General features: G+C 39.8%; 1 protein-coding gene across 6 annotated transcripts in view; it reads right to left on the bottom strand.

The window, feature by feature from the left end:
- LOC126184783 (exonuclease mut-7 homolog) overlaps positions 1 to 24,073 on the bottom strand; it is a 243,914-nt gene that overhangs the window by 169,962 nt on the left and 49,879 nt on the right. For all 6 annotated transcript variants that reach the window (XR_007536880.1, XM_049927351.1, XM_049927370.1 and 3 more), the window contains exon 5: positions 4,024 to 4,238. Coding sequence is in view for 5 of the 6 variants with exons in the window: in XM_049927351.1 (XP_049783308.1) it covers positions 4,024 to 4,238 (215 nt within the window). In the remaining variant the exon portion in view is untranslated. The remainder of the gene's footprint in view (positions 1 to 4,023; positions 4,239 to 24,073) is intronic.

Here is a 24,073-nt window from a genome sequence, read left to right as displayed (position 1 = left end):
TGCTGTTGTAACAGGGTTGACCAATTTGTCAGTCATGCTATTGAACAGTTTGAGAACTAATGTAAAGGTAACATCTTAGACCACCTAGCAACAAACAGATCTGAACTTATCTAATCAGTTAATGTAAAGGAAGGTACCAGCAACTATGACTACAGGTTTTACAGAGAATGTTAAGAAAAGTAGGAAGATATTTTTTGCTCAGTAAGAGTGACATGACACAAATTGTAGAGCATCTGAGTACACAACAATAAATTTTCAGTGATGAAAATGAAGATGTGGAGCACACATGGAAAAAATTCAAAAGCATTGTTGAATATGCCTCAAGACAAACAAGCATGCTTCGAGCAAGTTCTTAAGCAGTGGGAAAGACCCACCATGGTTTAGCAGCAATGCTAGAAAATGGTTATGTAAACAAAGAGAGCTTCATCACGGATTGAAGAGAAATCAAAGCTTAGGTGACAAACAAAATCTGAATGAAGGAAAGATATGTGTAACGAGAACAATGAGAGAAGTGTTCAATCACATTGATAGTACAATTTTTTCAACTAATCTTAGTAAAAACACTAAGAGGTTTTTGTCTTGTGTAAAATCAGTAAGTGGTTCTAAATCCTCTATTCATTCACTCAGTGAACATACCAGCACCAAAATGGAAGATAACAGAGAGAAGGCCAAATTACTGAATTCGGTCTCCCAAAATTGTTTCACAGCAGATGTTTATAACACAGTCCCTCCTTTCAATCACTGTACAAAAATAAAAACTGGAGATATTGAGATAACTGACCACTGGGTAGAAAAGCAACTCCAATCACTTAGTAATGGAGAGGCATCTGGACCAGATGAGATACCTATAAGATTGTACTATGTGAAAGAACTTGTTCCCCTTCTAGCAGCAGTTTATCAGAAATCACTGGAACAATGAAGGGTACCAAATGACTGGAAAAAGTACAGGTTATTCCTGTTTTCAAGAAGGGCAGTAGGACAGGCACACATAATTATAGGCCTATATCGTTGATGTCAATCTATTGAAGAATTATAGACCATGTTCTATGCTAAAGAATTATGACATTTTTGGAGAATGAAAATCTCCTCTACAAAAGTCAACATAGATTCTGCAAACAGAGATCTGTACAGACAGAGATCTGTGAAACTCAGCTAGCTCTGTACCTCCACAAGATCCATAGTACTGTAGACAATGGCACTCAGATTGATGCCGTGTTCTTTGACTTCAGGAAGGCATTTGACACCATTCCACAGTGCTTGCTCATATATTGGATCAGATTTGCTACTAGATTCAAGATCTCCTTGCAGATAGAACTAAACATGTCACTCTTAACAGAACAAAATCAGCAGATGCAAAGGTAATTTCCGGAGTACACCCAAGAAGTGTGATAGGGCCGTTACTGTTTACAATGTATATTAATGATCTAGCAGAAAGCATCAGATCTTTCAGACTGTTCGCAAATGATGTGGTTATCTATAGGAAAGTAGCAATGCCAGGAGACAGCATCAGTTTGAAGAATGACCAGCACAGGATTGACAAACAGCACGGGTTCTGGCAGTTAACCCCGAACACAAATAAATGTAATATATTGCAGGTACAAAGGAAAAGAAATCCACTACTGTACAACTACACCATTGATGATTATGGTATCTACCATAAATATATCTATGAAAACTATACAGAGCGACCTTAAGTGAAATGACCACATAAAACAAATAGTAGGAAAAGCAGATCCCAGACAGCTTCAAAGAAAGAATCTTTAAGGAAATGTAACTCATCCACGAAGGAAGCAGCTTATAAGGTGTTTGTTTGACCAATTCTTGAGTGCTGTTCATCAATATGGGAACTTTACAAGGTAGGACTGTTAGAAGATATAGAGAAGATCCAACAAAGAGCGGTGCATTTCCTGGTGGAATCATTTAATCGGCACGAGAGCGTTACAGAGATGCATAACAAACTCCAATGACAAATGTTACAAGACAAATGTGCTGCATCATGGAGAGGTTTACTATTAAAATTTTGAGAGAGCACTTTCTGAGAAAAGTTAGAGAACATATAACTTCTTTTAACATAAAGCTCAAGAAATGACCAGAATAAGAGAATTCGAGAAATTAGACTAATACAGAGGGTTACTGAAAATACTTCTTCCCATGCATCATTTGCGAGTGGGACAGGGTATGTGGGTTAATTTAGTGGTACCAGATGTATCCTCTACCACAAACCATTAGGTGGCTTATGGAGTATGATTTAGAAGCAGATAGATACCTCTGGTAGTCAGAGGCTATTTCATCCATCTCATATATTCCGCAAACCAAGTGGAATTATTTTGTCATTGTTGTTTTGTGCAAGGATCTCAGTACTTCTGAGGGAAGATCATCTACTTCAAGTGTCGAAGTGGGTACAATTGCAGTGTATTAGAGTATCAAAAGAAAAATGTAAAATTATGAGGACTGGCTGGTCAGAACTTACCTTCAGGAGGCACAATTTCAATACTCCCAAATGCTATAATAAAAGCAGAAAAAACTATTCCTATCTTTCAGAACTGTTAGTTTCATTAACAAAGGCGAAAGAGGGTTATATTTGTAAGAGTTGTGAAGGAAGGGCAGGTCATTAAGACCCCAAGTTGAGAGGGATCCACCTGTTGTTCAATGAGTAGAGACAAAAATGAAGAGGAGAGAAGAAAATTAAAGATCGTACATCAAGCACTGCAGCAACTTCAATCCAGAGTTGATAGGACAGTGAGAAGTGAAGAAAGACTCAGAGGAGAAATGATAAATGGTATGAACAGTGAAATTAGGAACTATAGGAAAATAGAAAAAAAAAGGAAAAGAAACAATGAAGAGGGAGGATAGGCAAAGACATAAGTAAAATTTACAATGGAAACATGCAAATACATAAATAAGTAGGGTAGGGAGTTTGTTTGCGAAGGTTAATACTGGGAGGATGACTGGGTGTGAATATGCTGGAGAGCAAGTTCCCACCTCAGCATTCAGGGAAAATAATGCTGGGAGGGAGAATCCAAATAACGCATATAGTGCAACATGCACACTGGATCCTTTGAATCTTTCAGTAAACCATGCTCAGCAACTGGGTACAGGGTGTCCCTTAGACAGGCAGCTCTTCTGTATGCTTCATGCAGTTGGTCAATTTAGTGGTAGTGATATATAAAACATCCAATTCACCCACATTTGTGAACAACATGTGTAATTTCATCTGTTACTCTGCCTTTGATGAAGTAGAATTTGCCAATGGTGCAGTTGGATTAAGTAGTAGTTGGTCAGTGCATTGGGCATGTTTCACAGCAGGAACAATTGGAGAGGTAGGATTCTTTGGGTGTGGGTACTGGCCTTGGAACATCATACAGTCTGGCGAGGATGTTATAGGTTGCAGGTGGGCAATGTAGCTAAAGTGTGTGGTATGGAAAAAATATAAAGAGAGAGGTAATCTCATTTCAGAGCTTGACCTGAGAAAACCATAGTCTTGGCAAAGTAATCTGATGAGACAATAGAAGTATCAGTGGCAATATTGTGTGATTAGAAGGGTACTTCCGGATCCCCAACCATTCCAGAGAAATATTTTCTTTCCAATGGCTTAGCCTTTATTCCTACACTGAAATACAGTCACACTGTCCTATTTAAAGTTATCTTCTCATTCACCCACAACTTCAATTGGTTCATCGTTAAAGAAAAAAATACACGAGCACACCCCACTCACCTATTTAATATATTCCTCCAAGAGGCAGGAATCAACAGAATTGAATGGCATGAAGTATTTGACTGCAAAAGTTTCCACAAATTTACTATTAATTTGTATTAAAGTCACAGGAAGACATTTTGAAGATGTAATCGAAAGAAACTGTACCACTGTACTGGCAGTACCAGCATGAAACGAAGCAAATTTTCATACATGTTCACATAGGCTTTTCCGTTTGCTTCTATGTTTTCTATGTACATGACAAAAACACCTCTCACACTAAAAATCATTCTGTATACAATAGAAAAAATTAAAAAATACTAAGTTACCTCTTTGTACAGTCGTTTTGAAACCATTTTCATGATTTCATCATAAAAAATTTCACTATCTTGGGCCATTTCATATGTAGCATATACAAGTTTAACCAACTTGTGATTTCTTTGCATTTGCACAGCTAAAAATGCTTCAAATTTCAATTCCCTTGTTAAACAAGCATCCAGGTACTGCCTATGATTATCCAACCACACAGAAAATTCTTCCATTACTGAAAATAAAGCAATCCAGATTACATATGACAAAATAACAAAGTTTGTTGCTTATTGTTTAGTGATTTCACATTAACATTAAAAAGGTCTTTCAAGAAATATGTGATGAGTGAAAGCAATCTTGGGTACGCAGCTAGGTTCAAGTGTCTTGTTAGCAGATGGTGGTACTGATTTGTCAGGATGGTGCCTATATACTGGGGATGCGCCATCGCCAGGTACGGGGTTTTATTTCAGTCATATTGTACCAGTGAGATGCACACACACACCTCACTGGTACATGTATGTGTGCCCTCACACACACACACACACACACACACACCTACCTGACTGCATTCCCAAGAACTGGTCTTGCAGTTGCAACACTGCAAAAACATGAGAATTTACATCAGTATGTGAGGAATGTAACAATAAAAAATCTGGATAGTGTGTTCTTCCAATGAGCCACAAAGTAATCCTAGAAATAAACGTGATTCAAATATGCGTCCTTTTCTTTGAATGTTTGAGACACTTCTATCAATCTCAATGTCCTCAACTAACACCCTCAATGTTATCAACAGTTGTTTCCACTCCACTCTCACTTACACCACAAAGAAGAAGAAGAAGAAGAAGAAGAAGAAGAAACATTGTCATAAGTTCTTATTAAACGATGTAAATCATTCAAATTGCAAATGTGGTTGGAACAATTCTTCCCCTACACACGTATCTAAGAATGCTGTCATCTCCCCCACTCCCTCTTTACTAGTTGATTAATGAATCCCAAGCAATGGTAACATTTTTTCATCAAGATCCTGTGGATGGAGAGGTAAAAGCAGTCAGACATCCACACAAGGCTCTAGAATGCACAGAGAGGTTATACCTTAGGCAAGAGTAATAAGCACTAGTGGATAAGAAAAGTTTGCCAAAGGGGAACCCAGCATTAACAATAAACAATGTGTAGGAGTAAATAATCAATCAATTGAGTTTGATGTATGTTCCATGAAATTTCTGGTTATTCAATGCTCACATTTTTATATGTTGCTTTTTCTTTCCTCAACAAAAAGTTATTATAATTATATGTAAAATTAGCATTGATAATTACATGTAAAATTAGTGTTGATAATTATATGTGGGTATTAATTTCATCTACATAACTGGTAACCACAACACAGAGTAGTTTCAATCCCACAAGTATTTTACGCAACCCACGATATATGATTTTGTCATGGGAGGATGTGTATAAACTGTTAATGCCATGCAGCACCTCCAGAAAGAGGTAAAGTTTTGGAGCGCCTCACTGCAATCAATGAATGAAGAAACACAAGTAATTCCAACCTTGGATAAATTGCATTCCAACCTCCGATAAATTGCAATCATCTGTGTGATATACACCCGCTACGCCAGGTAGTGACATCAAAATAGACTTAACAAGGTTATCATTGAAAGAAAAATCCTTTAGGTTGTTAGGCCACATCATCATATTTCTTCTATATTATTGTCTGCAGAGGTGGCTTCCTGGATGCTGTTCGTATTGCTCGCACACTGCAGCTGCACATTCACTTCCTTGATGGTGGGGATTCACGAAACCAGAAGCCTATAGCCATCCTCTCTATTGATGTTACATTCATTCTTACAGATTTCAACCACTTCTCAAACTTTTCTTCTATAAATGTTGGTTTCGTTAGCCAGAACACATACATTATTGAAATCAATTTCAAGACCACAGTTCTCATGATGATCAAATACTACATGTTTCACACTTTGCCGGGTGTGGTTTTCATGTTCCTTGGTAGGTTCTTTAATAGTCCTCCTCGTTTTACCTATATAAACTTTGCCCACAGTGCGGAGGTAATCAGGTGCATCTGTTCTGCTTCAGAAAAAGTCTATTTTTTATTAACTCAAGAAAGAGTCTTGTGTACCATTTTTCCAGTGGCTCAACAGAATGACAAGGCAGCTTTTCATTTTACTAGCATAATTAATATTTCATCTGAACGCCCTGTCCGTGGACAACTCATTGTAGACATTGGCATCCACTGTCTTCTTTAACAAATCTAATTCCAATTCCAAGCTGTTGTGGCTGATATGGAAGGCATGTTAAGACAGTGTGTTGAGCATTGCTTGTGTCTGGGCGGGGTAATGGTGCGAAGTGGCATCTGAATACCTATTTATGTTAGTAGGCTTTCTATACATGCCATTTTCTAGTGTTGCCAGATCTCTGATATACCAACACACCTAGGAACGGGAGACCGACCTCACTCTCAGCCTCTAAGGTAAAGCTGATTTTACGGTAACTGTCATTTAAGAAATTGTGGAACCCGTGAAGCCCTTCTTTGCTGGACAGCCCTGTAACAAATGTGTCATCACCTAGCAGAGCCAACAAGAAGGCTATTTAAGCATTACTTAATCAAAGAACATGTTAAGGAACATGAATGCCACATGCAGTCAAAACAAAGTGTGGAATTTGCAGTAGTGAAACATCATGAGAACTGTGTGTGGCCTTGACTCTGATTTCAATACTGTCCATGTGCTTGCCAAGGAAACCAATATCTGTAAAAGGAAAGTCCGAGAAGCAATTGGAGATTCTAATAATGAACATAACTTCAATAGAGCTTATGGCTATAGGCTTCCGGCTTCAATAGCTCCCCACCATCAGCAAGTTAATACACAGCCGCGGTTGCAAACAATACAAACAACATCCAGGAAGCCACCTTTCTTGCTCTGTCCACTTTGTTTCTATCCAATGACGGTGGCCCACCAATGATAGCCACAAGAATTTTAGCCAATAACCCCACTACTTCAGCATTAGCACAGGAAACTTCACTTACTATCCAATGATGATGTCCCACCAATGGCAGCTCTACGAATTTTACCCAGTAACCCCACTTCTCCAGAATAAGCACAGAAAAACTATCTTTTATACAAGAATGAAACACTGATCTTTGACAGTGTTCAGTCAGCCAAGGACACCAGATGTATAGGAGAAATAAGATGTGTGCTAACAACCCAGAAAGTTTACTTCAGTGACAATGGCCACAAAAGATTAAAGACTTACATAAGGTTATTATTGCCAGTGCTCTCATCTGTGTTGTGTCTGTATATCCCCCCCTCCCCCAATGAACTAAAGACTTTCCGCCCACTGGCTTGCAGTTCTCCTGTGTCACAATTACGATTGTTGGCTCTGCCATTTACACTTGAACAAACTGAAACACCTATATAGTTCACCATTCCACTGAACATTTTTGTACACTGGCAGGTGACTGAAGACTGCAAGCAGTTTACACACTGACGGTCAGTAAGCTGGACCAGCAAGCAACCACTTTAATTTCAGACATTGTTTTGCACCCACATCACCAACAAGCATACCTTGCTCTCAGACAACTTTACTTGCTCATTGCACTAAACTACCTGATCAAAAACATCATCAACAACTGTACCATGAAAAATATGACGACAAAAACCCATAGGAGTTTTTGAGACATTTACAAGCTACAGTTGACATTAGTGTGGTTTCTGATTATTTGTTATAACATATCTGGCAACAGCATTTGCCTTCATGGTACAGCTAACTTTGACAGTGCTCGAATGGCAGCTTTTACATATCATTTTTACCATATTATAATATAAGGCTTTTTCCCTAATTTGTCATTCAAAATTATACTGGGCTGTCACATTTGCAGATTAAACTATTGCTGCTGAGGTCAACGTTTTTACATTGTTTAATGGATGATCCCCTCCCATGAGCCATGGAACTTGCCATTGGGGAGGCTTGGGTGCCCCAGTGATACAGATAGCCATACCATAGATACAACCATAACAGAGGGGTATCTGTTGAGAGGCAAGAGAAATGGTCACTCCTGAAGAGGGGCACCAGCCTTTTAGTAGTTGCAGGGGCAACAGACTGGATGATTGATTGATCTGGCCTTGTAACACCAACCAAAACAGCCTTGCAGTGCTGGTACTGCAAACAGCTGAAAACAAGGGGAAACTACAGACATAATTTTTCCCACACGGGCATGCAGCTCTACTGTACAGTTAAGCTCTTGGGTAAAATATTCCAGAAGTAAAAATAGTCCCCCATTCAGATGATCTCCAGGCAGGGACTACTCAGGAGGACGTCATTATCAGGAGAAACGAAACTGACGTTCTACGGAATGGAGCGTGGAACGTCAGACCCTTTTATCGATTAGGTACAAAAACCTGTCCCATGCACCCTCCCACCACCACCTACTCCAGTCCTGAAACCCGGAAGGCGTACATGATCAAAGGCAGAGCCACGTGTGAAAGCACCCACGTGATTTACCAACTGACCTGCCTACACTGTGAAGAATTCTATGTGGGAATGACCAGCAACAAACTATCCATTCGCATGAATGGACACAGGCAGACAGTGTTTGTTGGTAATGAGGATCACCCTGTGGCTAAACATGCCTTGGTGCACGGCCAGCACATCTTGGCACAGTGTTACACCGTCCGGGTTATCTGGATATTTCCAACTAACACCAAGCTGTCAGAACTCCGGAGATGGGAACTTGCCCTTCAGCATATCCTCTCTTCTCGCTATCCGCCAGGCCTCAATCTCCGCTAATTTCTAATTTCAATTTGCCGACGCTCATACCTCACCCGTCTTTCAACAACATCTTTGCCTCTTTACTTCCGCCTCGACTGACATGTCTGCCCAAAGTCTTTGCCTTTACAAATGTCTGCTTGTGTCTGTGTATATGCGGATGGATGTGTGTGTGTGTGTGTGTGTGTGTGTGTGTGTGTGTGTGTGTGCGCGCGCGCGCGCGCGCGCGCATGCGAGCGAGCGAGAGTGTATACCTGTCCTTTTTTCCCCCTAAGGTAAGTCTTTCCGCTCCCGGGACTGGAATGACTCCTTACCCTCTCCCTTAAAACCCACATCCTTTCGTCTTTCCCTCTCCTTCCCTCTTTCCTGACGAAGCAACCGTTTGTTGCGAAAGCTTGAATTTTGTGTGTATGTTTGTGTTTGTTTGTGTGTCTATCGACCTGCCAGCACTTTTGTTTGGTAAGTCTCATCATCTTTGTTTTCAGAAAATTTTAAAAGTTAGATATAGTGGGAATTACTTAAATTCAATGGCAGGAGGAACAGGACTTGTGGTCAAGTAAATACAGGGTTATAAATACAAAATCAAATAAAAGTAATGCAACAGTATGTTGAATAATGAATGAAAAAATAGAAACATGGATAAGCTACTATAAATATCACAGTGAACGCATTATTGTGGCCAAGATAGATACAAAGCCCACATCCACCACAGTAGTACAAGTTTATATGCCAAGAAGCCCCGCAGATGAGGAGGAGATTGAGGAAATGTATGATGAGACAAAAGAAATTAGTCAGATACTTAAAGGAGATGAAAATTTAATAGTCATGCAGGACTGGAATTCAAGTGCATGAAAAGGACGAGAAGGAAAAGTAGTGGGTGAATATGGACTGGGGGAAAGGAATGAAATAAGAAGCTGCCTGGAGAATTTTGCATAGAGCATAATTTGGTCATAGCTAACATTTAGTTTAAGAATCATGAAAGAAGGTTGTATACGTGGAAGAGTCCTGGAGATGCTGGAAGGTTTCAGACAGATTATATACTGGTAAGGCATACATTTCGGAATCAAATTTTAAATTGTTAGACATTTCCAGGGGGAGATGTGGATTCTGACCACAATTTTATGGTTACGAACTGCAGATTAAAACTGAAAAAACTACGAAGGGGCAAGAATTTAAGGAGATGGGACCTGGATAAACTGAAAGAACAGAAGCTGTAAAGTTTTAGAGAGAGCATTAGGGAACAACTGACAAGGACAAGGGAAAGGAATACAGTAGACAAAGAATGGGTAGCTTTGATAGATGAAATAGTTAAGGCAGAAGAGGAACATGTAGGTAAAAAGACGAGGGCTAGTAGAAATCCTTACATAACCAAAAACATATTGACTTTAATCAACGAAAGGGGGAAATATAAAAATGCAATAAATGAAGCACGCGAAAGGGAATATAAATGTCTAGAAAATAAGACTGACAGAAAGTGCAAAATGGCTAAGCAGGAATGGTTAGAGGACAAATGTCAGGATATAGAAGCATATATCACTGGGGATAAGATAGATGCTGACTACAGGAAAATTAAAGAGACTTTAGGAGAAAAGAGAAGCAGCTGAAAGATTATCAAGAGCTCAGATGGAAAACCAGTCCTAAGCAAAAAACGAAAAGCAGAAAGATGGAAGGAGTATGTAGAGGGTCTATACAAGGGCGATGTACTCGAGGGCAATATCATGGAAATGGAAGAGGACGTAGATGAAGATGAAATGGGAGATATTATACTGCGTGAAGAATTTGACAGAGCACTGAAAGACCTAAGTCAAAAAAAGTCAACTGGAGTAGACAACATTCCTTTAGAACTACCGATAGCCTTGGGAGAGCAAGCCATGACAAAACTCTACCATCTGGTGAGCAAGGTGAAATATTCTCAAACTTCAAGAAGGATATAATAATTCCAACCTCAAGAAAGCAGGTGTCAACAGGTGTGAAAATTATCAAAAGATCATTTTAATTAGTCATGGCAGCAAAAAACTAACTAACATCGGGAAAGAAATGTCGGAGCACATGAGGCAATACTGACCCTATGATTTCTCACAGAAGATAGGTTAAGGAAATGTATACCTACGTTTCTAACATTTGTAGACTTAGAGAAAGCTTTTGATACTGTTGACTGGAATACTCCCTTTCAAATTTCTAAAGCTGGCAGGGGTAAAATACAAGGAGTGAAAGGCTATTTACAATTTGCACAGAAACGAGATGGCAGTTATAAGTGTTGAGGGGCATGAAAGGGAAGCAGTGGTTGAGAAGGGAGTGAGACATGCTTGTAGCCTCTCCGTGATGTTATTCAATTTGTATATTGAGCAAGCAGTACAGGAAACAAAAGAAAAATTGGTACTAGGAATTACAGTCCAGAGAAAAGAAATAAAAATTTTGAGGTTTCCCGATGATATTGTAATTCTGTCGGAGATGGCAAAGGACTTGGAAGAGCAGTTTAACAGAATGGACAGTGTCTTAAAAGGAGGATGGATGATGAACAGCAACAAAAGCAAAACAAGGATAATGAAATGTACTCTAATTAAATCAGTTTATGCTCAGGGAATTAAATTAGGAAATGGGACACTTACACTAGTAGACGAGTTTTGTTATTTGGGAAGCAAAATAACTGACGATGGTCACAGTAGAGAGGATATAAAATGTAGACTGGCAATGGCAAGAAAAGTGTTTCTGAAGATGAAAAATTTGTTAACATCAAGTATAGATTTTAAGGTCTGGAAATCCTTTCTGAAAGTGTTTGTATGGAGTGTAGCCATGTATGGAAGTGGAACATGGATGAACAGTTTAGACAGGAAGAGAATAGAAGCTATTGAAATGTGGTGATGTAGAAGAATGCTGAAGGTTAGATGGATAGATCATGTAACTACTGAGGAGGTACTGAAGAGAACTGGGGGGAAGAGAAATGTGTGGTACAACCTGGCTACAAGAAGGGATTGATTGATGGGACACACTCTAAAGCATCAAGATATCACCAGTTTGGTACTTGAGGGAAGAGTGTGTGTGTGTGTGTGTGGGGGGGGGGGGGGGGGGGGGGGGGATAAAAATCTCAGAAGGAGGGAGACCAAGAGATGAATAGAGTAAGCAGATTCAGAAGAATGTAGGTTGCACCAGTTACTCGGAGATGAAGGGGCTTGCACAGAATAGAGTAGCATGGAGAGTTGCATTAAACCAGTCTTTGGACTGAAGACGACGACGTCGGATGATTAATTATAGCAGTCATCTCACATTTACAAATGAAGCTTTGGCCATTGAGGTTTCGTATGAATTTATTTTGAAGAATTCTGAAGGGTAGTGCTTAGCAAACAATCCTTGCTTTTGAATGGGCTAAAGATTTCCCCAATACGCTGAAGCACTTGATACAGTATCAATCTTGCTCGAACTATTGTGTGACATTTGACTCATGGTGCTAGTGCAAGGGATAGTCAAGAAACTATGAACTAACCACTACAACAAACTAATGCTCTGCTTTAAAATTGACAATTTTGTGAAACACAGGAGATGATGATGATGATGTTTGGTTTGTGGGGCGCTCAACTGCGTGGTTATCAGCGCCCGTACAATTACCCAATCTTTGCTCAGTCCAATTTCGCCACTTTCTGGGATGATGATGAAATGATGAGGACAACACAAACACCCAGTCATCTCGAGGCAGGTGAAAATCCCTGACCCCGCCGGGAATCGAACCCGGGACCCCGTGCTCGGGAAGCGAGAACACTACCGCGAGACCACGAGCGGCGGACATAAACACAGGAGGAAATAGTATTTAATTCTATCAACTTACACACTGCCATTATTTTTAAAAAGGTTTGCAATAAAAGTTTTCATATATCTATGGATACCGTATACTGTATGTATTTATGCTGCTTTTTAAGTAAAGGTAACATTCAAATGCGTAAATGTTGTCCATCAAAATCCGTTACTTGGTTCTGAACCCTGTCACTATTTTATTTGGTTCTGAGAAACTGTAATGAGTTACATGGAATGTAAATGAGAAATCTGGTCACTATTCAAATCTTATAATACTGGGGAAAAACCAGCTTTAGAACAAGATGGCGACATTCAGATGAAACAAGGCAGAAAATTAATCCAGAATTAAATGTCTAACAAACAAAAATCAAATGAAATTGATAGCAATTATTACCCCAAGAATAAACTGCAGCTGGAAGACACATGGAGACAGTGCAGACAGATGTCACTAGATAGTGGGACGAACGAAAGTATGAGAATTGTACTGAATCGTGATTGCGATTTTGTACTTACATACTAATTCCTGTTATTACATATGACCTGCACCCTAGGAGATATTGCCATTCATGTTTCATTGTAGTTCAAGCACAGCACTATGGAATAGTTGGAGGGATAATAGTGACACCAGATTGGCTGAGAAACTTAATCATGGCAAGTGCGGGAAGGGAGGGTGTTGTACAGGCATAAAATTTCGCCTGCTGTCAACCATGGGAATCTACACTGCATACTTTGGCTTTTTATGAACATCTACCATGTTTAAACTAGTTTGCCTGAATCCATTTGTCCTCAAAATCAAAATGACTTTAAAATTGGACAAATACTTGACAATAGCATACATTTCTGCAGGAGATGTTAAAAGTCAAACAGACTGGAGCTAACAGCACTTAGTGCATCATGCAACAATGTTGTCAATGCTCCTTGTGGGGTACAACAGGAACATTAGGGGGTGTGAGCTGCTGGTTCGACACAGCCAATGGGAGAGCAAGAGATATTGTAACATTCTCACATTAGTATAGAAGTGAAATTTACTATTTATTCAGAAGAAACAGCCATGTTCTCAAGTCCCACTGTAACCACAACCTCAGAAATAGCAATGTATTCGGAAGGAACAGCCAAATATTTGTGACAATTAAGATATAAGTTTCACAGCTGTCCTGTTAGGATGACAATGATGATGATTTAAAATAGAGATACCAAAGATTACAGGCTACCTAAAACAAGGCACTGAATGTAAAAATTAATGTAAACCATTTCTTTTTCTTTGTTTCTCTTTGTATTAAGAAAATAATGACAACCCATAAATGGCAATAGGTTATTAAAAGTCTGTGATCTTGATTGGTCAGAATATGTCAAAAATATGTTTTTCCCAAGGAGGCTCTTTAAAAGAAAGGTGGGATGTCTTATATTCAGGGTTGTCTTACACTCAGGTAAATACACTGTTACTGCAAGTTGCTGATAAGGTGCATGCAATGCTAGATTTGACTGCTGTGATGGGCTTGGCATCGACAGCTGCCAAAGTTCCAGGTGAATACAACTGACAACCACTGAGCTAACCCGAAGAAACAATGCCTTACTGTGCCATCATATCATGTTAGCACTCACCAAGCATAGCCAAATTCCAAAGTCTACATGCCATGGTTAATGTGATGACCAAGCAGTTTCAGGCATTGGTTACAGACTGGCCCTACTAAAAGGTCTTTTTTTTTTTTTTTTTTTTTTTGGTCATCAGTCTACTGACTGATTTGATGCGGCCCGCCACGAATTCCTTTCCTGTGCTAACCTCTTCATCTCAGAGTAGCACTTGCAACCTACGTCCTCAATTATTTGCTTGACGTATTCCAATCTCTGTCTTCCTCTACAGTTTTTGCCCTCTACAGCTCCCTCTAGTACCATGGAAGTTATTCCCTCATGTCTTAGCAGATGTCCTATCATCATGTCCCTTCTCCTTACCAGTGTTTTCCACATATTCCTTTCCTCTCCGATTCTGCATAGAACCTCCTCATTCCTTACCTTATCAGTCCACCTAATTTTCAACATTCGTCTATAGCACCACATCTCAAATGCTTCGATTCTCTTCTGTTCCGGTTTTCCCACAGTCCATGTTTCACTACCATACAATGCTGTACTCCAGACGTACATCCTCAGAAATTTCTTCCTCAAATTAAGGCCAGTATTTGATATTAGTAGACTTCTCTTGGCCAGAAATGCCTTTTTTGCCATAGCGAGTCTGCTTTTGATGTCCTCCTTGCTCCGTCCGTCATTGGTTATTTTACTGCCTAGGTAGCAGAATTCCTTAACTTCATTGACTTCGTGACCATCAATCCTGATGTACTCGCTGTTCTCATTTCTACTACTTCTCATTACCTCCATCTTTCTCCGATTTACTCTCAAACCATACTGTGTACTCATTAGACTGTTCATTCCGTTCACCAGATCATTTAATTCTTCTTCACTTTCACTCAGGATAGCAATGTCATCAGCGAATCATATCATTGATATCCTTTCACTTTGTATTTTAATTCCACTCCTGAACCTTTCTTTTATTTCAATCATTGCTTCCTCGATGTACAGATTGAAGAGTAGGGGCGAAAGGCTACAGCCTTGTCTTACACCCTTCTTAATACGAGCACTTCGTTCTTGATCGTCCACTCTTATTATTCCTTCTTGGTTGTTGTACATATTGTATATGACCCGTCAGTCCCTATAGCTTATCCCTACTTTTTTCAGAATCTCAAACAGCTTGCACCATTTTATATTGTCGAACGCTTTTTCCAGGTCGACAAATCCTATGAAAGTGTCTTGGTTTTTCTTTAGCCTTGCTTCCATTATTAGCCGTAACGTCAGAATTGCCTCTCTCATCCCTTTACTTTTCCTAAAGCCAAACTGATCGTCACCTAGCGCATTCTCGATTTTCTTTTCCATTCTTCTGTATATTATTCTTGTAAGCAGCTTCGATGCATGAGCTGTTAAGCTGAGTGTGCGATAATTCTCGTACTTGTCAGCTCTTGCCGTCTTCGGAATTGTGTGGATGATGCTTTTCCGAACGTCAGATGGTATATCACCAGACTCATATATTTTACACACCAACGTGAATAGTCGTTTTGTTGCCACTTTCCCCAATGATTTTAGAAATTCTGATGGAATGTTATCTATCCCTTCTGCCTTATTTGACCGTAAGTCCTCCAAAGCTCTTTTAAATTCCGATTCTAATACTGGATCCCTTATCTCTTCTAAATCGACTCCTGTTTCTTCTTCTATCACATCAGACAAATCTTCACCCTCATAGAGGCTTCCAATGTATTCTTTCCACCTATCTGCTCTCTCCTCTGCATTTAACAGTGGAATTCCCGTTGCACTCTTAATGTTACCACCGTTGCTTTTAATGTCACCAAAGGTTGTTTTGACTTTCCTGTACGCTGAGTCTGTCCTTCCGACATTCATATCTTTTTCGATGTCTTCACATTTTTCCTGCAGCCATTTCGTCTTAGCTTCCCAGCACTTCCTATTTATTTCATTCCTCAGCAACTTGTATTTCTGTACTCCTGATTTTCCCGGAACATGTTTGTACTTCCTCCTTTCATCAATCAACTGAAGTATTTCTTCTGTTACCCATGGTTTCTTCGCAGCTACTTTCTTTGTACCTACGTTTTCCTTCCCAACTTCTGTGATGGCCCTTTTTAGAGAAGTCCATTCCTCTTCAACTGTACTGCCTACTGCGCTATTCCTTATTGCTGTATCTATAGCGTTAGAGAACTTCAAACGTATCTCGTCATTCCTTAGTACTTCCGTATCCCACTTCTTTGTGTATTGATTCTTCCTGACTAATGTCTTGAACTTCAGCCTACTCTCCATCACTACTGTATTGTGATCTGTGTCTATATCTGCTCCTGGGTACGCCTTACAATACAGTATCTGATTTCGGAATCTCTGTCTGACCATGATGTAATCTAATTTAAATCTTCCCGTATCTCCCGGCCTTTTCCAAGTATACCTCCTCCTCTTGTGATTCTTGAACGGGGTATTTGCTATTACTAGATGAATCTTGTTACAGAACTCAATTAGTCTTTCTCCTCTTTCATTCCTAGTCCCAAGCCCATATTCTCCTGTAACCTTTTCTTCTACTCCTTCCCCTACAACTGCATTCCAGTCCCCCACGACTATTAGATTTTCGTCCCCCTTTACATACTGCATTACCCTTACAATATCCTCATACACTTTCTCTATCTGTTCATCTTCAGCTTGCGATGTCGGTATGTATACCTCAACTATCGCTGTCGGTGTTGGACTGCTGTCGATTCTGATTAGAACAACCTGGTCACTGAACTGTTCACAGTAACACACCCTTTGCCCTACCTTCCTATTCATAACGAATCCTACACCTGTTACACCATTTTTTGCTGCTGTTGATATTACCCGATACTCATCTGACCAGAAATCCTTGTCTTCCTTCCACTTCACTTCACTGACCCCTACTATATCTAGATTGAGCCTTTGCATTTCCCTTTTCAGATTTTCTAGTTTACCTACCACATTCAAGCTTCTGACATTCCACGCCCCGACTCGTAGAACGTTATCCTTTCGTTGATTATTCAATCTTTTTCTCATGGTAACCTCCCCCTTGGCAGTCCCCTCCCGGAGATCCGAATGGGGGAGTACTCCGGAATCTTTTGCCAATGGAGAGATCATCATGACACTTCTTCAATTACAGGCCACATGTCCTGTGGATACACGTTACGTGTCTTTAATGCAGTGGTTTCCATTGCCTTCTGCATCCTCATGTCGTTGATCATTGCTGATTCTTCCGCCTTTAGGGGCAATTTCCCACCCCTAGGACAAGAGAGTGCCCTGAACCTCTATCCGCTCCTCCGCCCTCTTTGACAAGGCCGTTGGCAGAATGAGGCTGACTTCTTATGCCAGAAGTCTTCGGCCGCCAATGCTGATTATTTATCAAAATTTAGGCAGTGGCGGGGATCGAACCCGGGACCGAAGACGTTTTGATTATGAATCAAAGACGCTACCCCTAGACCACGGGTACTCATACTACCACGTCCAAAATATTGTCCTGTTCCTCAGTCTCAAGGTCACAGCCACTTCCAAGTAAGGTCTACCAACATCTGTTGGTATCATACATTTTTGAATGAAAAAGGCACAAAGCTGTGTGACTAACCAAAGAGCAAGGCCAATCTGAATTATATCACCACATCTATAGACAGTGGCATCATAAAAAGCACGGTCACAGACAGCCACACAGTGGCAAATATGCCATCTACAACAGTACAGTGCCTGTTCCAGGCAACTCAATCACTACTACCTCTGGCGTGCACAACAGCGTCACAGTAGTAACATATTTCTGACAAAATTTCTAGTTTGTCTTTCTTGACTGATAGCAGTTCAGAGGTCAGCACACCCCCTGCCTGGGTCCAACATGGAACATCCAATGAGCCCCTACATTTAACAACTGTAAAAAAACGTTTATCTTCCCTCATGGCAGCAAAAATCTGACAACCTGTATAGGTTTTGTGTCCCATTTCAAGTGGACTTTTATGGCTGCTGATACCACTTGGCCTGTCTTACGTGCTGATTTCCTTTCACATTTCACATGTACAGTGGACTTTTCACTGGAGTCACAGAGGCTGACACAACAGTGCACCATTGAGCACAGTACCATGCATTACATACATACAATCTTGGACCCATCTGTTTCACAATGAAATCGCAGAACTGCACACGTCTTTGACTACACACATGAGGAAATGTTTCAATCCAGAGTTACACATCGTTCCAACAGTCTGTGGGCATTTCCAATGCATCTGGTCCACAAGAAGGATGGCTTGTGCCCTTTGTGCAGTGATTACCAATGACTGAATGCTGCAACTGTACCAGATAGGTATCCCATACCTTATATCGAGGAATTCAAATGAGCTTTGGCAGGTGCAAATGTTTTCACGGTTCTGGATTGCTGCAAGGCTTATAATCTATTCTGGTAGCATTTAGTGATATACCAAAAACAGCAGTGATTATGCAATTTGGTCTTTTTCAATTCTTGTTCAAGCCATTTGTTCCTGCTCAAACTTGGCAATGTTTCATTGATGAAGTTTTGTAAGGAGTCTCACTTTGTTTCCCATATTTGGACAATATCCTGGCATTCTCATCTAACTATTTGAAGTATGACAGAGCCATAGCATTGTGTCAAACTGAAGATAAATGCTTCCCGGGCAAAAATGATTTAACTTACCTTGACCACAGCATCTCTGTTCATGGTATCTACCCACTACCAGAGAAGTTGTCTGCTTAATGTGACCTTCTGAAGATGAACGATTACCAGCAATTGAGATGTCTTCTAGTCATGTTAAATTTTTTAGTATCATCATCTTCCAGAGATCACTTCTATTCAAGCACCCATAATGAATGCACTTTCCAGTCATAAGACCAAGGGCAAACAAGTAATCAAGTGAACTCCAGAAATGGACAAAGCTTTTTTTTTATCTACAGACAAGCTTCACAGAAACATTGCTGCTTGCCCATGATATACCACCTACACCACTGGTTACCATTGTAGTGCCTGCAAAAATGCAATTGGTGCCACTCCACATCAAAAAATCAGCAATCACTGGCACTTGTTAAGTTAATTTTGTTTATTTATTTCTTTATTTATTTATTTAACCATGGCAGAGGAAATGTAGTGCTTATGGTAGAGAGCTCCTGGTGATATAAAAGAGTAGGAGACATTTTTGTCCTCAAATCTAAGTCCAGCCACGACAATCTATACAGACCCCACACCAATCACGTCAGCCTTTCAAAATGCCAGTGATCAATGTTCCTCTCGACAATTCAGATTCACTGAATTTATCAGTTAATTTACCAGTGGCATACATCATATTAAAGGCACAGAAAAATAGTCAATGTAGTCAATGACTATTTTTCTTACATTATAAGTTTGGTTAATATTTCGAACTACAATGATCTCGCCATGGCCCGTGCGACAGAATGACAGTAGTAACTTTTGCTAAAGTATCCTTTCACAGGACTGTGGATGAAGTACATCATTATACCTAGCGGCAATTCTAAAATTTGGTGCAATGTGTCAACTGAAGCCAAGACCATAAATTTTGCTGGAGTTTCAGAAAGTGGCATTTGACAGTGTACACAACATCCAGGGGCACATGCCACAACTAAATTATTAACCGAATGCCTTTGTTTTTTTTTTTTTTTTTTTGGGGGGGGGGGGGGGGGGTGAGTGACAGAAAAATGCTCGGGTCTGGGCTCAAGCATGCCCTCAATGCCACTGATGCGAGATGGGACAACATATTCATGCAGAAATTGGACATTTCTCTGTGTATCCAGAGAAGTTTGCTCACATACACATTGACCTTATGGGGCTCCTGCCACTTTCAGAAGGTTACAAGTCTCTATTCAAGCAGTCGACAGATGCACAAGATGGACAGAAGCTACAACAGTCACAGTCATATTCACCGAGACAACTGCAAAAATGTTCATTGCAAATTGGTTAGCGTGCTTGAGCTGCCCTTCCCACATTACAAAAGACCAAGACTGGCAATTTGAGTGCAATCTTTTCAACAAATTGACTAAACTGTGCAGTTTTCAAAGCCACCACACCACAAGTTCTCATCCTGCCCTGGTTGAAAGATGGCACAGAACTTTAAAGACCACTCTCATATGTCACCAAGAGAAGTGGACAGAAGTGTGTGCTTGGGTCCTTTTAGGACTACAGATGGCTTATAAATCTGACAATGGTGCGTCATCGGCTGAAATGGTATACATGGAACCACTGCAGATCCTGAAAGACTGCTGGAACACCTGCACCACTGCCAGACCAGGTCACACTAACACCACTGGTACGGCAAATTTGGGAACATGTCACGAAGATCTGACAGCTACTGCTTCACGCCATGGTAAACATTGAATTCTTGTACACAAAGCACTGACAAACTTCTTCCATGTCATGCTTTGAATTAGTTCAAGGCCACTTTCAGTCCCCAACCCCATACACTGGACCTTTCCATTTGCTGCGCTTGGGGACAACATGTTTAACATCTTGTAAAATGGCAAATACAGCAAGGTATCTACTGAGAGAGTGAAGCCAGGACAGGTCATACTGTCACTGTCTTTGGATGGTAAGCCAACAACCACAGTTATACATCAACCAGATACACCCACACAGTCCTCAACTAAAAGGTCAACATCCAACCACTCACCACTGGCCACACTTGTGACAACACCTACAACTTCACCTGTGCCACAGCCAACTGTCTGCATAAGAGCCAGATGACAAGTTAGGTTTAAGTACTCCTGTTACCAGAGGAGGTGGGGATTAGGGTGGGGGGAGGGGGCAGACAGAGTGGGCATAAGCAGCCAATCAATAGAGTTTGATATGTTGCATGAAAGTGTCAGTTATTCATTGTCTTTTTATTGTTTGCATGTTTTGTACATAACTTTTCTTTCCTCAATACAAAGTGATTACAGTTATACGTGAAATTAGCATTGATATTCCTATATAAGTACTAATTGTAATGAGAGACCAGCAACTGTGGCACTGTGAGAGGGATTCTTTGCAAGTGGGAGGAGTGGCCATTTATGCAAAATGTAATGTTCCATTCAAAAGAATTCACATACAAAAAAACAGAACCAAACAAATACTAATGGAAACAGAAGCACAATTACAGATAATGCATTGACTGATTGATCTAATATGGCCACATCACAGCTTGGAGAGGAGAATTTAACATCATTCAGTACAACTCACAGCAAAATATAGTCAGGAAGACTAAATCTCACAGCAGAGGTAGATGTACTAAAAGCTTCCAAACTGGTCAACTTCTAACGTGACAGATGCTATAATGTCATTAGAATGACATATACAAGAAAACTGAGGCTGTATTGCAATATTAAGGACAATCTAAGACCACATGCTGGGAAAATTCTGACACATTTGGAAGGTAGAAAATAAGTCACTGGTGGAAGTAAAGCTGTGCAGATGGATCGTGAGTGGTTCTGTTGGGAGACTACTTGCCCACAAAATGCAAAGGTCCTGGCTTTGAGTCCTAGTCTCTCTCTCTCTCTCTCTCTCTCTCTCTCTCTCTCTCACACACACACACACACACACACACACACACACACACACAGAGTTTTAATCTGTCAGGAACTTTCAGTCCAAAAAAGATCAGTTAAAGAATTTCATAATAGCCAGTAATGCAAAGTGCTGAAGAATGGTATCAGACAGGCTAAAACAGAAGGCAGTCCTCCAATGTCTAAAATCTGGAAACAGATCTCAATCTCACTGCTATGTCCTACAGGCAGAACGTAATAGGGTTCTATCCTGGGGCCCCCTGCTTTTCTCAATATGCCCAATGAACACAATATTAGCCACAACTTTAAAAGAGCACATCACTTGCTATGGAGTGTTGTAGATGGTATAGAACTGGTACTACAAAGTTATGTGAAGCTCCATCATCACCAACATAAGTCATAGCAGTGAAGTGGTGTGTATGTGCCTGTTAGTTTTACGGAATTAGTGCAGTGCCATGTCTATAAGGCATACTACACACAGTCATTTAACGTGGCTTAAAAACAATGGACATAGAATGGCATTAATTGTCGGGCACGGGAGAGGAGTGTAACACTTCTTGAATGACAATCTGTTTCAATCTAGAACTGCTGCTGTCAGAGAGCGCAGTCCCGTCTCAACCAGTTTCCAAGCGAACACTGCCCTGCATGCCATGGACATTTGAAGATTGCCACCTTACAAAAGACCATTGGTCTCAGAGATCCATAAAGATGCACATCTTCAATGTGCCAAACAGCACAGAAGGCAGACAGTAGCTGACTGGAGAAGTGCTACAGTTATTGTAACATACTACAAAGAATGAAATTTGGGAAAATTGTTCTTGTAACGAATATTCGACATAATTCAAGATTCAGGTATACTTCCTTGGATTTTCCATTATTTTTCTCCTAAAATCAGCACAGATCTATGATGTATCACTTCCATGCATTGACCTTAGCACTTATCTCAAACGAGACATCAAAATTCAAGAATGCTGTCAAACACTCACACTCATATTACTTCCCTTTCAAAAGACATTTGACAGTGTATGGTACTTTCAACTACAATAAAAAGTACAAACATCTTCACAAATATAATGTTGTCTCAAAGAATCTTTTACTGATTAGGTCCTCGTATTTATCCTTAATGGCATGTGCACAGTAAAAGCACAGGGAACACCAGGAACAGTGTTAATAGCAAACACTTCTGGTGACATAGCTGAGTACAGGAAATTGCCTACTGCGGGAAAATTTAGAACAGCTTAGACAGAATATCAGCTTTGTGTAATGACTAGCACCTTGTTTTAAATGTGCATAAATGCAAGACAATGCACACGAATGGAAGGAAAGAGCAGTACCTTTTGACAATAGCATTATTAATATGCCAATGGGAATGGTCACATCTATTCTTCAAGCAAGTGTAACATAGCAAAGTGAAGTGAAATGAAGTAGGGAGAAATCAAGAGGGGTTGAAACAGATTACTTATATTTACTGGAAGAATTCTGGGAAAGTGGAACACAGCAATAAAGATGACCATATATAAGACTCTTTTGCAACCTACTCTCACACTATGTTCAAGTGTTTGAGACCTTCATCATGTCAGATTAAGGATAGTGATTAAACAACTAAGAATGTAGCCTGCTAGGTTTCTAAATAGTCACAACAGTCACTGTGAGTATATTACAAAAATGCTCCGCAAATCTTGCTCAAGAATTTTTCCCCAAGTTGAAGGATTATATTACATCCATTGCATATCTTGTAGACACACCACTCTGTTTTCTCCATATAACCTCTGGATAGTTGAAACTGTTGCTTTAAATATCTTCTTTGCCACTGTGCTAACTCTGTGGTACACTACATCTGTTTTTTGTAGATCAGACTGACAAAGTGACCTCACGGACTTGATTCCTTCAGTTTTCTTTGTACCCATACAATTCAAAGGTCAGAGCCCAGACATTCATTTCCTAAAGCAGTACAACACATTCTCAAAAACATTTCCAGAAATTAGAATATTTCTGAGCATAGTTAGGCTAACTACAAAATATTTTGAGCTTATTAAGTCAGTTGCTTAATGCTGACTTCGTAGTGTAAAAGCCTAGTGATCATAGTGTCTTTAGTTCAGATCTTGTTCATAACAATTCTTTACTTTTATTTGAATCCAGTATTTACTAAAACTAAAATATGAATTAACAATATTGAATCATTATTTTTTAAATAAAAATAACAGTTTTCTATTTATAACTACTTACTGCATTCAAATGTGAGTATTCACAACATGTTAAAATTTTGTATAAAAATGCAAAAAATGAAATAGAAAAATGAAACACTTTCTTATTTTTTCAGGCTGAACAATGTCATTGATTATACAACTTTTTCATTTAGCAACAAGGCACTCTGTTTGTCTAACAAATTTTAATTTATCTTTATGCAAATAGTAATTAAAA

This window comes from Schistocerca cancellata, chromosome 1 (assembly GCF_023864275.1).
Source record: "Schistocerca cancellata isolate TAMUIC-IGC-003103 chromosome 1, iqSchCanc2.1, whole genome shotgun sequence".
NCBI classification, from domain to species: Eukaryota; Metazoa; Arthropoda; class Insecta; order Orthoptera; family Acrididae; genus Schistocerca; species Schistocerca cancellata.
The sequence above is the reverse complement of the archived record's forward strand: the minus strand, read 5'-3'. Positions and strand labels throughout refer to the sequence as shown.